At 40.5% G+C, this 22,777-nt stretch overlaps 1 protein-coding gene across 2 annotated transcripts; it reads left to right on the top strand.

Moving 5' to 3' along the window:
• Positions 1-9,336: 9,336 nt before the first annotated feature.
• On the top strand, positions 9,337-22,176 carry usp44 (ubiquitin specific peptidase 44). 2 transcript variants are annotated; one of them, XM_051948080.1, is made up of 7 exons: positions 9,371-9,453; positions 9,536-9,639; positions 12,415-14,128; positions 16,416-16,614; positions 18,109-18,217; positions 19,638-19,888; positions 20,782-22,176. In XM_051948080.1, exons 3-7 carry the CDS (start codon positions 12,575-12,577, stop codon positions 20,904-20,906), a joined length of 2,238 nt encoding a protein of 745 aa, XP_051804040.1. In that variant the 5' UTR covers positions 9,371-9,453; positions 9,536-9,639; positions 12,415-12,574; the 3' UTR covers positions 20,907-22,176. The 2 variants fall into 2 exon arrangements, with proteins under 2 accessions (XP_051804044.1, XP_051804040.1); XM_051948084.1 differs by lacking the exon at positions 9,536-9,639 and having other exon boundaries at positions 9,337-9,453.
• The last annotated feature ends 601 nt before the right edge of the window (positions 22,177-22,777 follow it).

Raw genomic sequence — 22,777 nt, 5'->3', positions numbered from 1 at the left:
GTAGCATTTCACTTCTGCCAAATTTGATTGAATTGTACAGTTATGGTCTGTTCCAGAAACAATCTTTGAGAGTGTATTTGTAGCAGAGATGTGTGTGCTGCCACTCTAATATTAGGTTATGCCCCCTGTTATCCTACATTCTCCCTTACATTTGCAAAATGTGTTTTCTGCTGGTGACGTTTCTGCCAGCTCGTGATGCTACTTCATGTTTACATGGAGATGCTTTCTAACAACTGATTTGTGCATGACTGCAGCTTTTACAGTCAGAGATGTTAAATTTTAATAGTTCAACCTGATTTAGTAAATGACGGGTTCTAAAATAGCTGGTGGTTACAATAAACACACGCAACAATCCCAATCCTTAACACATCCGGGGCTCTGGGCGCCTGTTGCTGTGTGACACCCATAGCGGGCCAGCTTTTCTGGGCGTCTGTCTCAGGGTGATGGGTGCTGCCTAAGAGAGGCATTGTGACTCCCAGTGAGAGGAAGGGAAGGTGGGGGGTTATTGTCCCCGAGCCTGCGGGAGCTGCCATACACTCCGGGGCCAACAGCAACACAAGAATGCTGACAGGACAAAGGCCATAACTCCATTCTATAGCAGCACAAGCGAGGCATTGTGTTCATACAGGCACACACACATGCACGCATGCATTCGCCGTTACTACAATAACACACACACACACATAAAGTATACTGGAGCAAACTATGCATCTTTGCAGGCATGCCAAACACTCATTCATCAACTAGTTTCCCACACCATGCAACCCCCCGCAGGACATCTCCATCACAGGCTGAGAATGGCCAGTCAATGCCGGGACAATGAGCGAGCGAGCAACAGAGACAGAGAGAGAGAAAGAGAGAGGAGGTCTGTGGTTCAGCTGCAGTAGTGCATGTGTTTGTGGCTTCCTGTTGCGTCTACGCCTCAAGGAAAGTTCCCACAAACACCTTCGCTGTCTAATCTGAACGTCTGCACCGAGAAGGAGTAGAGGAAGTACTTTACGCAGGAATATGTGGATGTAGAAGTACCGCATCCAGTGTCCTACATGAGTAAAAGTGCACGCATGTGATTGGTTTTAAGTGCTGCTTTATACATTTTGATAGTTCAGTCTTGTGGTTCAACCCCCAAAGGGTGACCAGGTGAATCTGCATTAATATCCCAGTTTTTGATGTTTTTGGTGCATTAATATCATATATAACTCCTCTATGCATTTTGATAGTTCAGTCGTGTGGTTCAACCCCCAAAGGGCGACCAGGTAAATCTGACATGTTGCGAAATGTGGCAAAAAAAAAGGGAATTTTTTTATTCTTGACACTGTTGCTAGGTGTTTGCTCAAAGGGAATCCACAGAAAAATGGTGAGCTTCTCCATTTAAAATGTGTAAAATCTTCATCTTACTGTGTGATGTGCTATGAGATGACACATGTTGTGAACTGACCCTATTTAAGGACAAACTTCCACAAAACAGTTGGTGTTAATTTTGTTGTACTTTTCTGCAATCACTGTTGTATTTTGTGAACAATAAACGCTACCAGAATTTTAGGTGCAACTGTCTTTGGTGTGACCGTTAACGAATCATAAACTGTTTCCATCCAGACTTAGCAAACTAATGCAAATGTAGCTAGCTAATGCTGAGCTAAGCTAGCAGCTACTCTACATTAAATGAAACTTGATGACACTAACCTAGAAAACGTAGCAGCATACACAACATTAGAAGCTTGTTTTTTATTCATTAATGTATTTATTTATGTTGAATTCAATTTATTTTCTGAGCTAGCTAGAAGTCTGCTGTTGACAAGCTGCTAGCTGGTGTTTACAGACGGAGCTAAGGACTGGTATGTGGTGTCACGATCTTATGGAAGGAAACACTTCTGCTGGCTGCTATGTCAGATTGCCCCTGATATGGAAGATAAAAGAAACTCACTGGGCGCCAGGAGATGTTCCTGAGAGGCTGTGAATTATGCATTTTTGACAGGATGGGTGCGCTACACAGGATTTCTGGAGAATTTGAAGCTTCCTCTAGTTTTTCAGATGATGGAAAGTAAACCAAAGCCTTCCACAATATGACAGCAACTACTTCAATCTTGAATTATAAATGTGGACTGCCAAAGAATCTTCTTGCAAAGCCTTCCCAGGTTTCCAGAGGAATGAATGAACTTTTGAATGACTTGACAAAGACAAAGCTTTGTGGAAAAGAAGCTCCAGAGTGCTCATCATTTCAGAAATGTCAGGAAAATGTAGCTACCTATAAAAGAGCCTTGCTACTGAAAATCTATGTGATATAGAAAACAGCAGCATCACCAATATGCTACTGAAGAATATAAATAAACTACTAAAACTGCACAATGTTGGTTCCACTGGAGAAACACAAAACGGCAGGAAATGAAAACATTGTGGAGTCAGTTCAGGCTTGACAGGTGCTCCTTTAATCATATTATCTTTCTGCATGTTCTTCCTTTGTGGTGTTTTAATGACACTAGATTGGAAATACTTGCTCATCGCAGTGAACCAGTTGATAATTTTGCAATTTCCTTTGCCGGTTTTCTGCAAATTTGCTTGTAATTTGTGCCATATTGGGATGGAAGCTAAGCTGGGTTAATATATAATTGCGGGACTTTTTGTATCATAGTTGACATTTTTGCTGTTTTCAGGCCTGAAATCAAGATGGCCGCCTATAACCAAACACATTCATGTATCAATAATTACAATCCAACAATGTATGTCACATAATAAAGCACATAATGTACATTTTTCATCATAATCATACTTTGCTTTTGTTTCTTTAAGAATATTTTAGAAGATTTTGATGCTAATACTTTTTTAAACTTTTACATACTGTAATAGTATTGTATCAATATACTTTTTACTATTCTTACAGTGTGGTTTTACCTCAAGATCTGAGAACACTGTTATAAAAAATTTAAGTTTCAATTTTGTTAAATTACACAATAAAACCAAAGAAGATTAAGAATAACTTTACATATATATACTCTAACAAAAACAGGACCAAATTGTAATGGTGTAATGGTGTAATAAATAATGCTCACAATTTTACACATTTGCCAAAATTATGTATATCAAGAATTGATTATTTTACAGATTTCCCCTATTTGTTGCAAAACAGATAAAATTGTGAGAATTTTTCACTGCTGTTGTGACCAGATTCTACTGAGAGCAAGTCTTTTTGTACGTGCAGTCATGCTCTTATCATATCTATTCAAAACAACACCCTGCTGCAGTCAGATACTTTCAAACAATTCTAAATGGTTTATGAGATTAGAGAGAATAACAAAACAGTTCATATCTGCAGTTTTGGACCCCAGTGTTGCTTGATGGAGTAACTTTCTGTTAAGTGATGATTAGTTTGAGGGGTTAAAAAAATATTGTAAGTTCAGTTTAATGAAGTAAATCTCAGTCTAAAATATTTAACCTGTTCATTTTAGTGAAAAATGTCAGTGTTTAATGTACCTTTTATCAGTAAAACTGCACTCTATGATGAGCTGCTTTAGTTTTTTCTCTTGAACATGAAAAATCAAAACTGATTGTAACTTCTCATATTAGTGATATTTCTGGCCACCTATTGAATCCATGTCCAGAATTCACTGCTGCTGTTTTCCTGTTTCATTCTGCACCGGCTCCTGGGAAAAATCTGGCTGTTTGGCTGTTTGGCTGTTTGGCTGCTCGCTGCTCGTCAGCTGGTCGCTAACTTTATCTCTCTGCTGTTTGGTGCTGGGCAGGTAGTTTACAGAGGGGTTTATCAGCCTGTTTGCTGAAAACAAAGGCCCATGAGAACAGCACGACACAGTAAATACGCCGCTGAAGCCAAAACAGTGAGCTAAAAGAAGCGGCAAAAACAAGACTGAGCCGGGTCGAAAACCTGAACAGGAGCAACACCTGTCGTGTGATTTAATATTGAGGTAAAAGTACCGATTAAGGTACGGGAAACGAGGTGCTCAGAATTAAAGTAACAGAAAAACATGAGAAGAAGAGATAAACAGAGGACAAGGAGGGAGGGAGAGTTGGCACATGACACGAAAATGACAAAAATGAGACAGAAAACAACAAAACTGAGACGCAAAATGACAAAAATGAGACATGAAATGACAAAATAGAGACAGGAGGCGACAAAAACAAGACAAAACGACAAAACTGAGACACGAAATGACAAAACTGAGACACAAAATAACAAAAATGAGACACAAAATGACAAAACTGAGACACAAAATGACAAAACTGAGAAAAAAATGACAAAACTGAGAACGAAAACAAAAAACGAGACAGGAAATGACAAAAGCGAGACAGGAAATAACCAAAACAAGACACAGAACGACAAGACTGAGACAGGAAACGACATAACCATGACACAAAATGTCAAAAATGGGACAGGGAACGACAAAACTGAGACACAAAGCGACAAAAACTACACAGAAAACAACAAAAACGAGAGCTAAAAGAAGCAGCAAAACAAGACTGAGGCAGGTCGTAACCCTCAACGGGAACAACACTTGTCATGTGATTTAATACTGAAGCAAAAAATACTGATTAAGGTACGAGACACGAGGTCCTCAGAATTAAAGGAACAGAAAAACACGAGAGGGAGAGATGAGAAGAGGACAAGGAGGGAGGGAGAGTCGGCATGTGTGGACATGAAGGCAGCGAAGGCCCGGGGACACGGAGGCAGAAAAACATTAGAGATGATTCACAGGCATCACATGGCACATCAACACATACCTCTTCCTCTAAGTCACTCACAAACGGCCCTTAATCCCCCTCTACACACACCTCTGGTCCGTTGATACACACTCACATTCAGACGGGGTTTAACGAGGCTTGTATGGATCAGTCGCCAACTAATCAGTACAGGAGATGGATTCTTCACATGTGCGTGTGGAGATTAAAAGTTTAGACAAAATTTCCTCTACTCATCTGTTACAAAAATGTTAATACAGAGTTCTCAGTTAAATTTCAGCATTAAATAACTTCTCTATGTCACGGTGTGGTTGCTGAGGTCAGAGTTGAGGCTTAAAACAAAAGACAAAACCAAGACAGAAAATGATGAAAACGAGACAGAAAACGACAAAGCCGAGACACAAAATGACAAAAAGAACACAGGAAATGACAAAAGCAAGACAGAAAATGTCAAAACTGAGACACAAAATGACAAAAAATGAGACAAGAAGCAGCAGAAACAAGACACAAACTGAGACACAAAACGACGAAACTGAGAAAAAATGACAAAATTGAGACACAAAATGACAAAAAATGAGACAAGAAGCAGCAAAAACGAGACACAAACTGAGACACAAAACGACGAAACTGAGAAAAAATGACAAAATTGAGACAGGAAATGACAAAACTGAGAGACAAAACGACAAAACAAGACAGGAAACAATAAAACTGAAACACAAAATGACAAAAAAAGACAGAAAACAACAAAAATAAGACAACAACAAAACTGAGATGAAATGACGAAAATGAGACAGGAAATGACAAAACCGAGAGACAAAATGATGAAAACGAGACACAAAACGACAGAACGAGACAGGAATCAACAAAACTGAGACGCAAAATGGCAAAAATGAGACAGAAAACGACAAAACCGAGACACAAAGTGACAAGAATGAGACAGAAAATGACAAAACCGAGACACAAAACGACAAAACTTCCTCTACTCATCTTTTACTATAATGTTAATACAAAGTTCTCGGTTAAATTTCAGTATTAAATAACCGCTCTTTGTCCCGTTATGGTTCCCGAGGTCAGAGCTGAGGCTGAAATGTTGTTTTCTAACTAAATCTCAGATATGATCTAGCACTGAGCCCCCATTAACCAGCATGCAGCGCTGCACCTGCATCCCACAGCAGCACACAATGTTTCTAAAGGTAAACACTCAGGGACAGAGGCCAACAATGGTACGCACACACGTGATCCATGAAAGTGGCGGAGAAGGAGCTTAAAGCAACAACGAGCACAGTTGAATGATTATATTACCTTAGACGGACAGCTATGTGTTCATATCTAAAGTATCGTTCAAAAGTTTGGGGTCAGAAATGTCTTTATTTGTAAAGAAAAGCTTTTTTTTTTTCAATGAAGATAACATTAAATGAATGATGAATCCAGTCCATTAGATTCAAGAAGTCCAAAGCATCCCATCAAACACAAAAAGCAAGACCGTACATACCTCTGTCATGCTTTCAGTCACTTGACGTTTTGCCCTGATGCAGGTTCAGTGAGCAGGAACTTGGTTCATCATGTGATGAATCCTTTAGATCTAAGTGTACACAGATTCTTTTCACAGGTTTTTGCATTTTTTATGCTGGTTTGACAACAGTGCCTAAAGAGGAGATCATATCCTGATGATATGTAAGCAAGAGCAACAGGAATAGACAACAATAACGCCTCCATTACAATCATTGCATTTATAAGTTTACTGAACTCTTTGCACTGTATAATAAAAACGTAGATGGATGGATGGATGGATGGATGGATGGATGGATGGATGGATGGATAGATGGATAGATAGATAGATAGATAGATAGATAGACAGATAAACTTTATTTTCTGTCCAAAACGGTGACAGAAATTCTCCTTTGACAAGGCTCCAACAATAAAAATACAACACATATAAAAACACACTTCAGACACAAGCTCACAAAGTACAGACATCTAAAAGAAATGTTAAAAAGACACAGCGAAGATGAAATCTTTAATAAAATTGTGGCCCACAAATAGTCCATAGATAGATAGATAGATCTATCTATCTATCTATCTATCTATCTATCTATCTATCTATCTATCTATACACACACACCCACACACACACACACACATGTTTGTACTTCTATCTTGGTGAGGACATGCATAGGCGTAATGCATTTCCTAGAGCCTTACCCTAACCTTAACCATCACAACTGATTGCCTAACCCTAATCCTTACCCTAACCTTAACCAAACCTCAATTCATACCTGTTCTCTAAAAACAAGTCTTCACCCTCAAACATGGCTGTTTCAAAGTGAGGACCGGCCAAAATGTCCTCACTTTGTAAAAATGTCCTCACTTTGATAGTTAAATGCAGAAAATGGTTCTCACAATGTAGCAAGTACAAGAACACACACACACACACACACACACACACACACACACACACACACACACACACACACACACACACACACACACACACACACACACACACACACACACACACAAATAATAGAAAACAGTAATGAAACAAATAAAACTACAATTCTACAATTTCATTTAGCAGATGCTTCTGTCCAAAGTATAAACTGATGCTATGCTTTTGCAAAAGTGGGTTGTAAAGGGTTAATCATTTGTTAGTGACTGTATTGTTTTTACCTTCTCACTCATTAACATAGCCCTGCGACAGACTGGCGACCTGTCCAGGGTGTCCCCGGCCCTGCCTTCGCCTGAGTCAGCTGGGATAGGCTCCAGCACCCCCCATGACCCTAATGAGGATAAAGCGGTGTATAGAGAATGGATGGATGGATGGACTCATTAACATAGATCTAATAGTGGTTACTGATTGCGTCTGGTTGTTTATGTTTCTCTAGTTTCTTCTGGTGAGCTGGGCTGTAAAACCACCACATCTATTTGACAGCTATAAATCTGCTATAAATCAATGAAGTTTTATCAGCTAACAAGATATGATACATTTCTATAGCTTATACAGCAATATTAAAACGGTTTTCCGACTTGTCTTGTTTACTTGGTCATCTATGTATTCAACATTTATGAACGTCTTTCTGTAAAGGAAGAGTTCTGCTTGCTCTTATTGCTATGTGATCTTTTGGAGATCTGTTTCCTGTCTGAGAATAAAGATCATTAACCTCTCTGAGACAATCAGGTGCTTTATAGTTATTTGACTATATAGATAAAACTGTCTCATTTGGACTCCAAATTGTTTGTTTGCTCAGCAAGAGGGCAATAAATCAACTGTTATAGACCTTTGATTTCCAAAGAGGTGATTAAATGTGTTGAGTTGCATTAGTGTTTACAGTGATGGTCTCAGCTGTGTGTAAATGGAGCAACAGCCCCCTCTAGTGGTGTAAAATCACATTGCAGCTGTATTATCAGGAGTGAAATGCAGTGATTTTGTTCAATCTGTGTGGGTTCTTACTCAACCAAAGAATGCGGCGAGTTACGTGACGATCGATTGTCTGTCTGTCTGTCTGTCTGTCTGTCTGTTAGCAACATTACTCAAAAACGGACTAACGGATTTGGATAAAATTTTCAGTGAAGGCCAGAAAGGACACAAGGACCAACTGATCAGATTTTGGCAGTGATGTGGCTTGTAGTCTGGATCCACGTTAAAGATTTATGTATCATTGCGAGATAGCAGCGCCATGACATTAGTAGAATTTTGGGGCACTTACAATTACTTAGATGCTACTTCACTTTACCAACATTATTTATTAACTTTCAGTATTGCAGCTCTGATGTAGCCCCAAATATTTCTGTCATTTTTTGTCTGATTTTTGTCATTTGTCTCATGTATTTGTAGTTTTGTTTCTCGTTTTTGTCGTTTTATATATTCTATTTTTTCTCGCTTGCGTGTTTGTCTTATTTTTGTCATTTTTTGTTTCACTTTATTCACTGTTTTGTGTATTGTTTGTATCGTTTTGTGTCTTTTGTCTCGTTTGTGTCATTTGTTCATTTTTTAGCCGCTTTGCAACTGTTTGTCTAAATTTTTGCCATTTTTGTTGTTTTGTGTCGTTTCATTTGTCTCATTTTTTTGTCATTTTGTGTCTCGTCTTTATTATTTTACATCTCATTTTAGTGCAATTTTGTCTTGCTTTGTTGTTTTTTGTCTTTTTTTGTCAGACTTTTGTCGTTTTGATCATGAAGTAAAATACTACATCATTTTGTTCCAGATGCCCGTGACTAAATGTTTTGTGCCTTTGTAGACGCTCTGTGATGTGTAAATTGTAATGTGTAAATGATAAACTGAGGCATAGTATTGCTGAAATTGAACTTATTTTTCGTAAGAAATTTCAGTTTGTTAATAATGTTTATTGGCTGTACCTAAAGAGAACACTGATTGACCTCTGTGTATAAGAAGGTACGATATCAATAAATGTGTTTTTTTTTCTTGTGTGAAACAATAAAATATGTGACTTTTACTTGACAGGATTGTTGAACATGTGGAGAAATTATTATAACCACATCAAAACAAACATTCAGTCTGACAGTGCAATAAAAATAACAAAACAACAACACCTGTAATACAGCTTTAGCAGAAGTTAATAAGCAAGCTTGCCTTCATCTTTATCATCATCATCATCATCATCATCATCATCATCTCATCATCACCACAAACAACAACAACAACGTCACGTATCGCGGACGCGCTCGAGCCGACACCACGCGACAGGCACTGACAAGATGGCGATCATTTCAGAAACAGAGGAGTTACTGCCGTGACGGAGAGGCTCGGTATGCTCTTTTCCTTTCTATCACGACTCTTTCACAGCACGTTTGTAACACTGCAGCTGAAGATACGTTTGTTCTCGTTGAGACACCTCCACCAGGTTGGTCCCGAAAGCCGAACCCGACGCTGGGCGCCGACCTCCGGCATGAACTTGTTGGGATTATCGCTGCTAGCCTGGCTGGCTAATGAAGGTTAGCATGCTAGGCTAACGTTAGCAGCAAGGGCACTAATCTCCAGAATAAATATAATATAAACGGACAACGTCGCTCAGGCTAATCGTGTTCGCGTGTGCTCGGCGTGGATTTTAAGCTATTTTAGAGCGTTATTTGAGAGATTTATGGTGTGGTTTAGGGCTCCTTTTTAAGAGGATTTCATTATTTTGTAATCTACATGGCTATCAATTACGCGCTAGCACAGCTGGCTAACCGTAGCTGCGGAGACATAACTTGTAAAGTTGGGCTGTTTCAGACAAACAGTACAGCTCGTGTGGTTTTGCTGTCGGATCGTGCAGTTTGCTGAAAGCCTACGATGTGTGTTTGAGTTTAGTTGGGGCTTATTTACTGAGTGAGCGGGAGGCTGGGTGCTGTTGAGCCACTTAGGACCATGCAGCCACAAGGACGACGCAGGCAAAGCGCGCTAACTTCACTGATAAAACTTCGGTGACACGAGAAACCGTGGAAAAAACTCTCCCAAGAGTCACCGCCACTCCTTTCGCTACACATCAACTCGGACGCATTGTTCCTCAATCTCTGCTCTGATTGCTCAGCTATGATGTGGGCAATCTTTAACGAGATGTGGAAGCTGGAGCTCTGACAGCAAAGTGCCACGTTATTCCTGAATCTTTATTGCTCTTCGTGATGCCGCCTGAAAGTCCTCCGTGATGGGATTTCAATTTCTACATTTAGCAGTCTTAACTGGACTCTTAGGTTCGTTAGCACCTCAGCAGGATCTGTGTTGGATCCGTGACAGCATGGGGATCTTATTTATATCCCAGCGGCTGCACAATCTGATGAACTCTTATTGAATAAACACGCCCACTCCTGCATTATAACTGGTAAACAAACGCCTGTTTTGAAGCTTTCTGTTGTGCTTTTAAAACGTGATTTATGAAATGAAGGAAAAACACAGAAGAGTTAGAGACGGGCTGCGGAGATTTTCGTTATAACTGAATAACTCAGTTATAATGTAAGAATTAATCATTCTCCAGTGATTGGGGTGATTTAAAGAGTCCATTTCTGTTAAAAATACAAAATAGTTTCATAAAATTGATCAAAGCTGTCTCAAATCACTCTCCAATGACTTACCAGGTGTTGGCAAAGGCATCCAAAACATTTTTTTTTTGCTTTGGATGGCGGACAGGTCTTATTTTGCATTTGTCATACAGAGCTCTGTGTTGCTGATTTAAATACTTAGGTTGTCAAACTAAGTAAATTAAGTTTAACCCTCATGTTGTTCTGCGGGTCAAATTTGACCCGTTTTAAAGTTTAAAAATGTGGGGAAAAAATATTTTCACAGTGAAACTTCTGATGTCCACAATTTCAACATTTTTGGAAAATCTTTAAATATTTTTTGGTGGGGAAAAAAAGAAATGTTAAACATTATTCTTAAGAACATTCACAAAAAAATCAACCCAAATCCAATGAAGTTGGTTGATTTTTTTTTTTTTATGTGAATGTTCTTAAAGAAAATATTAAAAGTTTTACTGATATATATGGAATCACTTTAGGTATTTTTAGGATTTTTTTGGAAGATTTTTACTCATTTTGTGAAAATACTAAACAAAACTTTTAAGGGAATTTTTTAAGGAATTATTGGAATTTTCTTCTTGAAAGTTTTGCAGATTTTTAGAAATTTGGGGAATTTGTTTGCAGATTTTTTTTCAGACAAAGAAACAATATTTTTTGGACAACAGAGGGGCTAAGAAACTCTGTGAACGGGCTTCTCTTGTGGAATAGTCATCGAACATTACATCTGTGCAACTTAGACTTTATTAACATTATTAAGAAAAAAAGTTGTCACATTATGTGTTTGAGTTACTTTACATCGCAGTGTTGATGTGATATTCTCAAAATATTCTGTAGCCCCATTAGAAACTATATTCTGATCTCCCTGTTCGCCCATCATCTCTACACCCTTCAACACTTCACCTCTCTGTTGCCAAGGGTTTTTCTTTGCGTGGTATTTTCCTAGGCTTCCCCTCTTTCATTTCCCCTCCCTAAGGTAGTCCTGTACCCGGACAAAGGGTGCACTACTTTGCAAGCTCAGACCCCCTTTTGTTGGATAATCTTGCTTCTTTGACCTCAGTGGGGGGGTCGATGGGGCTCAGCACACTCAAGGAGCCCCACTTTCTCAGCTGAGGTACACCAACCCTGAAGGAAGTGAAAGAAGCCAGAAAAGGTTGTGTGGAGATTGATTGTGGGGTTTTGAGTTGAGCTGAGGTGTTCTTCTTTGTCTGCCAAACGAGCTTTTATTTCTTAATTACTGTTTCGTTTGTCAAGTTGACAATTTTACGTCCATATCTGAGACACCTTTCTGGTTTTGAATAGCTGTGCCTGGCAGTTCTCAGTACAGTCATGCTTATAACCAGTTATTTTACTGTTGGTGCTGTTAGGAAATATCAAGGTCTACTTGCCACCTGGCAATCTGCCTCAGTTTATTGTCTGTAGCTATTGCCCCATAAAACAGAGTCATTGGAGGTGGGATGTAAATGCTTTGAGATAATTATTTTGTTCCACAGTTAATCTAGTAAAAGGGCAGGGTGGTAAAATGTAAAAATACACGAACTATGCCTTTTCAAATATGCATTTGGTGTGTAAGAGAAGACAGTCAAACAATCTGAACATATAGTAATATAAAATAAATGGCATTGTAAATCTAGTAGCATGTTTGGACAGATCCACTTTAATTTTCCTGCAGCTGCTCTTTATTCATCGTGATATACCTGATCTGCTCTCTCTTCCCTCTAGACAACACCACCATGCCCTGGGAGGGTCCTGTTTCTAAGCTCACCATGGTTACCATGGTGATATGAAGCCAGTGTGAAGCGTTGACACACACACACAGACTCGCACACAGACAGTCAGTTATTGACTGACAGCCAGCCAGCTGGGCGGGCAGCCGTGTGGAATGGACAGGTGTAAGCATGTGGGGCGGCTGCGGCTGGCCCCAGACCACTCCATCCTCAACCCACAGAAGTGGCACTGTGTCGACTGCAACACCACCGAGTCTATATGGGCCTGCCTCGGCTGTGCTCATGTGGCATGTGGGCGGTACATTGAGGAACACGCTTTGCAGCACTTCCAGCAGCAGGGGCATCCATTGGCTATGGAGGTTAATGAACTTTATGTGTTTTGTTACTTGTGTGACGACTATGTTCTGAATGATAACGCCACCGGAGACCTCAAGCTGCTCCGTAGTACGCTCAGCGCCATCCAGAGCCAGCGCTATGAGGTTACCACCCGCAGCGGGCGGACCCTCCGCTCTGCCAGCGCTGCCCCAGACGCCCTCATGCCGTCCGGAGCCCGCGAGCTACAGCTGAAAGACGAGGACAGAATGTTTACTGCCCTCTGGCATCGCCGCAGGGCGCTGATGGGACGCATCTTCCGCTTTTGGTTTGGCCTGACTGAATGCGGAAAGAAGAGAGAGGAAGAAGAGAGGAAGAGAGAGGAGGAGGAGGAGCAGAAGAGGGAGGCCAGGGAGAGGAGACGAGCTCTAAAGAGGCAGCTACAGGAGGAGCTTGAGAACGCTCCTCTCAGGAAGTCTCGTCGCTTGCGTCGGAAAAGCCACAGAGTTGCGGAAGCGGCAATCACAACACCAACCTCTCGCAGGACACGCAACAAGACAAAAACCTCCACATCCCCATCTGTCAAGCGCAGACCACGGACTCAGAGCCCTGCCGCTGCTACACCCAAGAAAGCTGGACGAACGAAAAAGGTTGAGCCGTCTCCCAAACGCCGGAGCCGGTCTTCTACTACCAAATCTAAGCCCAAAACACCCTCATCCACCTCTCGTACTCCCCACACCCCGGTCCGCCGTAAGCAGAGTACCAAACAGGGGGGCTCACCATTCAAACGGCGTCCCACAGTCACTCCTGGAGTGACAGGCCTGAGAAACTTAGGAAACACCTGTTATATGAACTCCATCCTGCAGGTTTTGAGTCACTTGCATGTCTTCAGGGAGTGCTTTCTGCGTCTGGATCTGACCCAGGCTCTGGAGCTGCTGGCGTCCGCCGTCCACGGCCAGCTGGCAGGGAAGGCCTCATCGCAGTCCCCCATGGCCCAGAGGAAGGGACTCCAGACCAGCTCAGGCTGTGGCGTGGGGCTGAGCGGCGGGGCCTCTAGGGCCCGTAGCATGGAGCTGATCCAACCCAAAGAGCCCAGCTCAAAGCACATCTCTCTCTGCCACGAGCTGCACACCTTGTTCCAGGTCATGTGGTCGGGCAAGTGGGCGCTGGTCTCGCCTTTCGCCATGCTCCACTCGGTGTGGCAGCTGATCCCGGCGTTCAGGGGCTACGCTCAGCAGGACGCTCAGGAGTTCCTGTGTGAGCTGCTGGATAAAGTGCAGCACGAGCTGGAGAGCACCGGCAAGCACACAACCACCGCAGGCGTACCACAGAAACGACTCATCAAGCAGGTGCTCAGTGTGGTCAACACCATCTTCCACGGCCAGCTGCTCAGCCAGGTACACACTCACACATCACACACACACACACACACACACACACACACACACACACACACACACACACACACACACACACACACACACACACAGTCTAATCACTTTTAGTAAGCAATCCCTGAGCAGTCATCCTAAGCTTCGTTTCAGCAAATTCAGCAAAAAAATTCCCCAAATTTCTGAAAATTTACAAAACCTTCAGGAAGGACACTCCAATATTTCCTTAAAAGTTTCACTGAGAAGTTTAATTTAAAAAAAAAAAAAAATTGGCAAGAAAATTCTTAATATTTTCAAAAAATGGGTAAAAATGTTCAAACAAATCCTAAAAATATCTAAAGTGATTAAATATGTATCAGTAAAACTTCTAATATTTTCTTGAGAAACATTTTTAACATTTCTTTTTTTCCACCCAGAAATGTTCAAAGATTTCCCAAAAATGTCGAAAATGTGGACATCAGAAGTTTCCCTGTGAAAATATATTTTTTCCCCACATTTTCAAGCTTTAAAACGGGTCAGTTTTGACAACAGGAGGGTAAATAATTCAGATTACAAAAAGGCCTTAATAGGTTTCTTATCACTTCATGCTGGTTAAGCTTTCCACAGCGACATGAGTTTATTTCAAGGGTTGACTTGGGCGTACTTTATGATGTTGTTTTTATTCTTATCCAAACTTTTGAAACTGCTGCTTATTGACCATTAATCAGAGAAAATGTTAGATAAATATTATGATCTAGATCGGTTACACATGTGGTGCAAATGTAATCCGTCGACTTTATTTGCTGGACTAAAACAGCTGTCAAAATAATAACACATGGACAGATAGATTCCATTAAAAACACGTCTTTAGTTGGAAAAACACAATCACAGTTAGTTCAGGATTTACTTTTTTTGTTAAATACACTGTTTTCCCTTTTTTCTTTTTGTGGGGGGTCCTGTATAATACCAAACTGAGTACTTTAAGACAGGGGCGTCAAACTCTTATTTTGAACTTACAGATCAGTTTTGTTTTTTTTTTTTTTTTACAAAGAAACACAACATTTAGTCACAGGTATCTGGCACTGAATGGGGTAGTATTTTACTTTTTGATCAAAATGTCAAAAATCAGACAAAAAAAGACAAAAAAAACAACAAAAACGAGAAAATTTCACAAAAATAAGACGCAAAACAGTGAGAGAGGAACAAAATAACAAGAAATGAGACAAACGACATGAAAGAAAACAAAAGAGACAAAAATTTGCCAAAAAAGTTACAAAGCAACGAAAAAATGGACAAATGACAAAAATGAGATAAGAAATTACACAAATGACACAAGACATAAAATGACAAAACCACGAAACAAAACAACAAAAAAATAGCGAGACAAAAGGAAACACCAAACGACACAAATGAGAAAAAAAAACGACAGAAACATGAGACAAATGACAAAAGAAGACAAAAAGACAAGAAAAATTTAAACACAAAATGACAAAAGAACAGTCTGGTATTTTAGTTTATGATCAAAACAACTTGTCATGGTTTAGAAATTATTTTAAATTCATAGTTTAACTACTTTACACTCTGCAGTTGATGCCTTCTCTGTAATGTTTACTTTTTGAGGGCTGGATTGGACCCTCTGGAGGACCGCTTTTGGCCCACGGGCCGCATGTTTGACGCTCCGAGTTTAAGATCTTGGACTGTTGATGATTAAACAGGCTCCTTACTTTGTGAGAAATTGCAACTGCTATTTTTTTGGTCACCTTTCAGAAAATTTGATGATTAATCGGCAATCATGACAGTAAATAGTTGCAGCCCTGCTTGTGTTGTTGTACTTGCCACTAACACAGACGACTGCGTTTGGACGTACGGACACGATGCTAAACAGCTGTAGGTTCTATCACTTCCAGCGATCAGTGGAGGAGCATGTAGGGAGCTGGAGGACAAGCGATTAGTGTCTACTTGCAGAGTCTGAGCACACACTGTGACACCTGCTCCTCCTCAATAGACGCCTGTGTGAAGGTTCTGAGGTGTCTCGGCTCTCTGGTTGTTCAACACGTCTCTGAATCAGACTTCTTTCGCCTGCGGCTGACAAAGGCAGCGACACTGTACCAGAAAAAAAAGTCAAATGCATGAAAATCATCATATTTGTAGTCGTAGTTTAGACAGAGAAGAAGAGCACACATGATGGAAAGAGTTTATAATCATTAAAGATTTATTTCCTCACCGTCACAGTTGGAAATGAAAGATTACAGTGCTTCTACTCTATCCACTATAACCTGTTTGTTTCTTCATCTTTCCCCCCCTTCGTCTGCAGGTAACGTGTCTGGCTTGTGACCATCGCTCCAACACCGTGGAGCCATTCTGGGATCTGTCTCTGGAGTTTCCTGAGCGCTACCACAGTAATAGCAGGGAGTCGGCCTCTCAGGCTTCTTGCCATCTGACGGAAATGTTGGCCAAGTTCACCGAGACCGAAGCGCTGGAGGGAAACATCTACGCCTGCGATCAGTGTAACTGTGAGTTCAATGAGCTGCACGCTTTTATTGAACTAACATTCACCTCAGAGACATAAAAAATAATGGAACGTGATCGTCATAACTATTGAGTGGAATGAAAAGCTGTCGATTTATTTCTCCTTTTTAGAATACTGTATTTTCTGCACTATAAGGCGCACTTAAAAGCCTTTAATTTTCTCAAAAATCGACAGTGCGCCTTTTAACCCGGTGCGGCTTATGTGTGCACTGAGTTCCAAAATCTGACTGTCGGTCCATTTCCTCCCGACATAGGGACGTAATGCACACTACACATGCTGGCAGTGATAAACCTATTAGAGATCATTACATAAAGTTACGTACAGTACTGATTATTGTCCGAGCTTTCGCGAAAGCCGGCATCATTGCTGAACAGCCACCCGGCAACGAGACTGACTCCGACAATGACGAGAGTGAACCCGGCATGTTTGACGTCGAAATTGCCCAGCTGTTCAATTCAGATACAGAAGATGTGGACTTTGATGGATTTGTAACAAAAGATTGATCAAAAAATAATGTGAGTGTATTTTTAAATACGTAGTAGAATAAAGTTCAACCAAACTCACTGTTTTGCTTCCGTTTCCTTGTTTTAGCATGCGCCCAATAATACGGTACGCCTTATATATGGCTTAAGTACAGAAATAAACCCCGTAATTGAGTCTGCGCCTTTCAATCCGATGCGCCTCATGGTGCGGAAAATATGGTAGGTTGTTTGCTTTCCGTGTGCCTGCAGCCTTGAGGCTTTTGGTTCTGGTGCACTTTTTCTAAGACTTTGCATGTCGCTTTGGACAAAATCCAAACGATTAAAGTGAAATTATAAGGGTTTAATCTAATTTTATCACAGGAAGTCTATTTTGGTCACAAATAGATGAGGAGCTAGCATCAAGAAGTGACTATTACCTTTAACCTTGTAAGATCAAATATAGAAAAAAAAAAGAGCGAATCGTTTACAAAAAATAGAATGAAAGAAACAAAACAAAGCCATGTATGTCCACTGCATCTATGGCGAAAATGCAACCGTGGCTAGAAGAAAAGAGAACTGAAGAATCTATTTCATGCACTACACAGTTATAGTACATTATATGATCAAAACAAAAGTAGAATGAATTGGATACATCTTGACCTGACGTGCACATTTGTCTTCTCTCTGCTCTATGTAAACACAGCCTTCACTTCAGCCTGATTTAGGTGCTTAGTCCTTGAATTTTTGTTGATATTTTGTAGATTTTCTGCACCTGAACCCACCTTCAACAACCTCAGGTGGGTTTTGGGTCACAGTTTAAATTCTGATCCAAAAAATGAACTGCTCCCGCTAAGAAATGTGATGATTACATTTCACCAAGATTAATTAAAGCTGTGATTACAGCTTCTGTGATCTGCTGCAGCACCCTCGCTGTAATGTCACCGTGCAGAGTAGAGCTTTCACGCTCAGTGGAGTAATGTTTGTACGGTGTGTTAACTTACTCCTCGTGTTTGCAGCTGCCAGACGACGGACCTCCTCCAAACCAGTCATCCTGACCGAAGCACAGAAACAGCTGATGGTCCACAAACTGCCTCAGGTCCTCCGACTTCACCTCAAACGCTTCAGGTAAGACCATGTTACACCTGAGTCACTCACAGCTCATTTGATTAGAATCCTCCTGATTTAACGGAACGGTGCTCATCAGCACCAGACCAAGAAAAAGCTCTAGTAATGGAGGCTGCTTTTACAACAGGGTTTCTGCAGAGCATTTAAAAGCATTAATAGTCATGAAACTGATGGCATTAAAAATCATTAAATTTGATTGTCAGTGGCATTAAAAATTCTTTCTGCAATTTTCAAGAGAAATATTCGATTATGTTATGCCCAGCTCGTTGTAGAGCATAACAAAAAAGGAGGTCGACACAGTGACAACTTTTAAACAATAAAATTAATTTATTAAAGAACTCAACCAAGAAATAACCCAAGCTAAACCCAACATAATCAAATCCAAACCAAAATCAAGAAGAGTGCCTGGCAGGCACCTGCCATCCGGGACGGGAGGAAAAAAAACCATCTTGGATTCAACCTGCTTTTAAAAGCCCCCAGCAGGTGAAGCCAATCTTGAATAATGAAAGGGAGGGGCAGGCAGAAAGATCTGCTGCTCTGCTGAACAGCAGAGGTGAGAGGAGGGAGGGGCAGGCAGGCCAGGATCTAAAATGAAAAGCAAAGACAGGACACAGGAAAACAAACATACTGACTCCAAGTCCTGTGGCCGTCACAATTACAATAATATATATTTACAGACAGCGATTTGTCAGATGTGTGCATCTGCATAAACATGCCGAAGCATTGCGACAATTGTTCCGGCTGGTTGGGTACAATTGTCAGAAACTGCATGTTTGGAAAGTGGAGGAGAGCTGGGAAATCGGGAAATGCAAATTCCAGCAAAAATTAAAGGAGAAAACGTGGAATTCAGAGAATGACTGCAGCCCGTGGGTGGTTTTCGGATTCAGAAATAGTGAAATGAAGGGACAGTTTTCATATAAAAATCATCTTTTACAAAAAACAAACCCATGTAAGCTGTTGATTTCATAGTCACGGCATTAAAATTTTACAGTATAGCATTAAAATGGCATTAAAAAGCATTAACTTTGGCTGCTTTCTGCAGAAACCTTGTACAAGGAATTTAAAAATGATGCGATTGATGCTTAATTTGTTTTATTAGAGACGTATCAGTCCGTAAAGCTCCTCCCTCCCACCATTTGTCAGGAACAGTGAGAACCAGGAAGAGTATTCGATAAACTCTAGCTTAATGAATTCCTCTTTAAGCTGAGATCAGGTTAAACTAACAAAACAGTCCAAAACATTTGGTTCAAGCAGGCAGTATTTACTCTGTGATCAAACACAGCAAGTGTTTCTGCATATTTTAATATGACTGAATAGTTTTCTTTCCTAGCAGTGATGTTCTGCTCAGCTGTGGTGACTCGTACTCTGCTGTAGACTGACAGCTCATTGGCTGACTCTCCTCTCTCTGATTGGTCCTCAGGTGGTCTGGGCGGAACCACCGGGAGAAGATCGGCGTCCACGTCAGCTTCGACCAGCTCCTCAACATGGAGTCCTACTGCTGCCGGGAGTCGTCGCCCAAAGGCTTACCCTGCCCCAGTCCCAGCAGCCCCAGCTCTCCAGGCTCACCACGCCCAAAGCACTTCCTCTACGAACTCTCCGCCGTGGTGATGCATCATGGGAAAGGCTTCGGCTCAGGCCACTACACTGCCTACTGCTACAACACAGAAGGAGGTGAGTGAGACGCTGCAGGATTTAACCTCTAAGTGTGTCCCGTGTGGGTTTATTTACTGTCAAGAAGACAGAACTACAGCTGCACTGACGTCTTCTGGGACTCAGTAGGCTGAGAAAATAACCAGTGTAGCATCAGAGCCGTCTCAGTTTGGTCACCACTGATCTGTACTTCTGGTACAGACGGGTAGAAAGGACACAAAAGGATGAGAGACACACAAAATAATTACAAAAAGTTGCAAAATGACAGCAAAACACCTAAAATTACCACAAAAGGACTGAAAACAGCCACAAAGGGGCACAAAATGGCCACAGAAGAACATTAAGAACATTCACAAAAAAATCAGCCAAAATCCAGCAAAATTTGCTGGATTTTGGTTGATTTTTTGTGAATATTCTTAAGAAACATTTTTAACATTTCTTTATTTTTCCACCAAAAAATGTTCAAAGATTTTCCAAAAATGTTGAAAATGTGGACACGAGAAGTTTCACTGTGAAAATGATTTTTTTATTTCCGCATTTTCAAACTTTAAAACGGATCAATTTGACCCGCAGGACGACACGAGGGTTAATGTCTTCTGTAATTTTTAGACTGTGAGGTCCGGATTGGACCCTCTGGAGGGCCGCTTTTGGCCCATGGGCCGCATGTTTGACACCCCTGTCATAAACAACTGACAAAAAACATAAATAAAGAAAACCACTTTCAAAATCAAAGACATCTGATGTATAATACTGACTTCATTATGCAATAACCCCATAAACCTTGACAGTTCTGAGGCTTCACTGTGGATTGGGGTCATCTCATCAGTATTTATATTTACTTTTGAAATTTTCCCCCACAGTTGCTTGCATAATTAGCTAATATTCCACTCGTTTCTCCTCCTCGTCTCCTGCAGGCTTCTGGGTTCACTGTAATGACTCTAAGCTGAATGTGTGTTCGGTGGAGGAGGTGTGCCGAGCTCAGGCCTACATCCTCTTCTACACACAGCGAGTAACTCAGGACAAAGACCGGCCGCTATAGGACCACCTCCTCTTCCTCCTCATCCTCCACTCAGCACAGCCCCACTTATCGCTCTTTCTCCCTTCCCTCTCTTTCTTTGGGCATTTTCTACCACGGAAGGATGGCTGTTTTTAGTCTATTTTTCTAAATAATGAAAGAGGACTTTTTAAAATCCGGTTCTGCTTTGTGAACTTCTTGTACATGGTGTTTATATGTAGGTATTTTTTTTAAGAAATGGTGATTTTTGTGATTTATGTACAGCTGTATTTTATAAAAAACAAAACAAAACTGAGTATCAGCCAGTAGCAGCCAGGCGTGACTACACAAGTGTCCTCTCTTCGGTGGCTCGTTGATTGTAAATGCTGTTTGTTCGTTTGAAATCAGATGAAATTGTTTCTCAGTCACTTTAGATAGTCGACACAGAACTGGATGTCGGGTTGTAAAAACGTCGTTCACTCAGAAATGGCCTCCCTGTGTTCTAGACAGGTAAGATTTTTAACAGCTGGCTACACTTTGGCCCTTTTTCCTCCCAGAAATGCACTAATTTTTTATACATAAAATGGTTTTTATTCACTTAGTGTTGTTCAAAATCTGCACGCATGAAATGCAGGCCGTTTTGCTTTTCACTCTGATTCCTCCTGGGTCTGAAGCAAGCCAAAGCCTCGGGGGAAGTGTTTGGAAAAACCTCTCAGCATTTCCAAAACGGTTCAACATTTGCTGGGTTGTTTTTTTATTTTTTCTTCCTTCCTTTTACCAAGGGGATAAAAAAAAAAAGAAGTTTCCAAAGGGATCATTTTTGGCTCAATGCTGCCATCTTTCTGCTCTAGAATGTAACCATCCCCAACCAGACGGATACTACTGTACTAGAAAAGTGCCCTTTTATTGACAAAGCAGATCTATTTTTATAGTTCATATCAATTCAGCTGCAGTCCCACGCAGACCAGCATTTAGATAATGAATGTATTTCTATACAATCCTTCTCAGAGGTTTTACAAAACAAGGCCATTGACTGTTTCAGAAGTTCTATTCAACCACTTGTTCTGATTGTTCAACACCACCAGCGGTCACGACAGATGTTCAATTATGTCCCTCTGATTTGTCAGAGGGGGGAATCGAAGCACACTTCATCTTGGCTTTTGTTCGTCATCAGAGGTGTTATTTGTTGGCATTTGGGTTACTACATGTGTGTGTAAATTTATGGAAGTTATACTATGCAAATTGTTACCTCAACTTTTTTCTAGAAAAAATTACCTCAATAAATGAGAATATTTTTTCATTTTTCTACAAAAGATGCCAGTGTCTTGCTTGTTCTTTTTTTTTCTTTTTACATGGTGTTATAAAGCCAGTTGTATTCATTATTTAGCTCAATTCAGCAAACAAAAATATTCACCCATTAAAAAATGAGGAAAGCTAAATCTAGCGAAATAATTTATTTTCTATGTTTTGAGCATTAACCCTAACTAGGTTTATATGCTTCTAATTAATAGGGTCAGGAGATCAGGTCTAGCTTACAACTATTTTATCATAATATTTTATCTACTAAATTTATTATTCTAAATCATTTTTCACATAGAATGCAAGGAATACATGAATAACGATCCAGATCCGAGCAGACTTGTCAATTAGCTTGTTTTTTAGTCCATAATGAACTAAAACCTCTTATTCATTGTGTGCACCCCAGTATTAATTATACAGTATTATAATTAGGCGGGCATTTATGATATTTCATAAAATTACGATCATAAAACGGCTCTAAAACATAATATATTCAGCTGGCCAGAACCTCCACAGAGCACACATTTTTGTAGAAGTATTATTGCGTGATTATGATGGCAAGAGTCGCCAGATTACGATAACAAGCATTATTATGACGAGATCACTATAAACTTACG

Source organism: Acanthochromis polyacanthus, chromosome 1, assembly GCF_021347895.1.
Source record: "Acanthochromis polyacanthus isolate Apoly-LR-REF ecotype Palm Island chromosome 1, KAUST_Apoly_ChrSc, whole genome shotgun sequence".
In the NCBI taxonomy this organism is placed as follows: Eukaryota; Metazoa; Chordata; class Actinopteri; family Pomacentridae; genus Acanthochromis; species Acanthochromis polyacanthus.
This window is presented reverse-complemented; position numbering and strand designations above follow the sequence as displayed.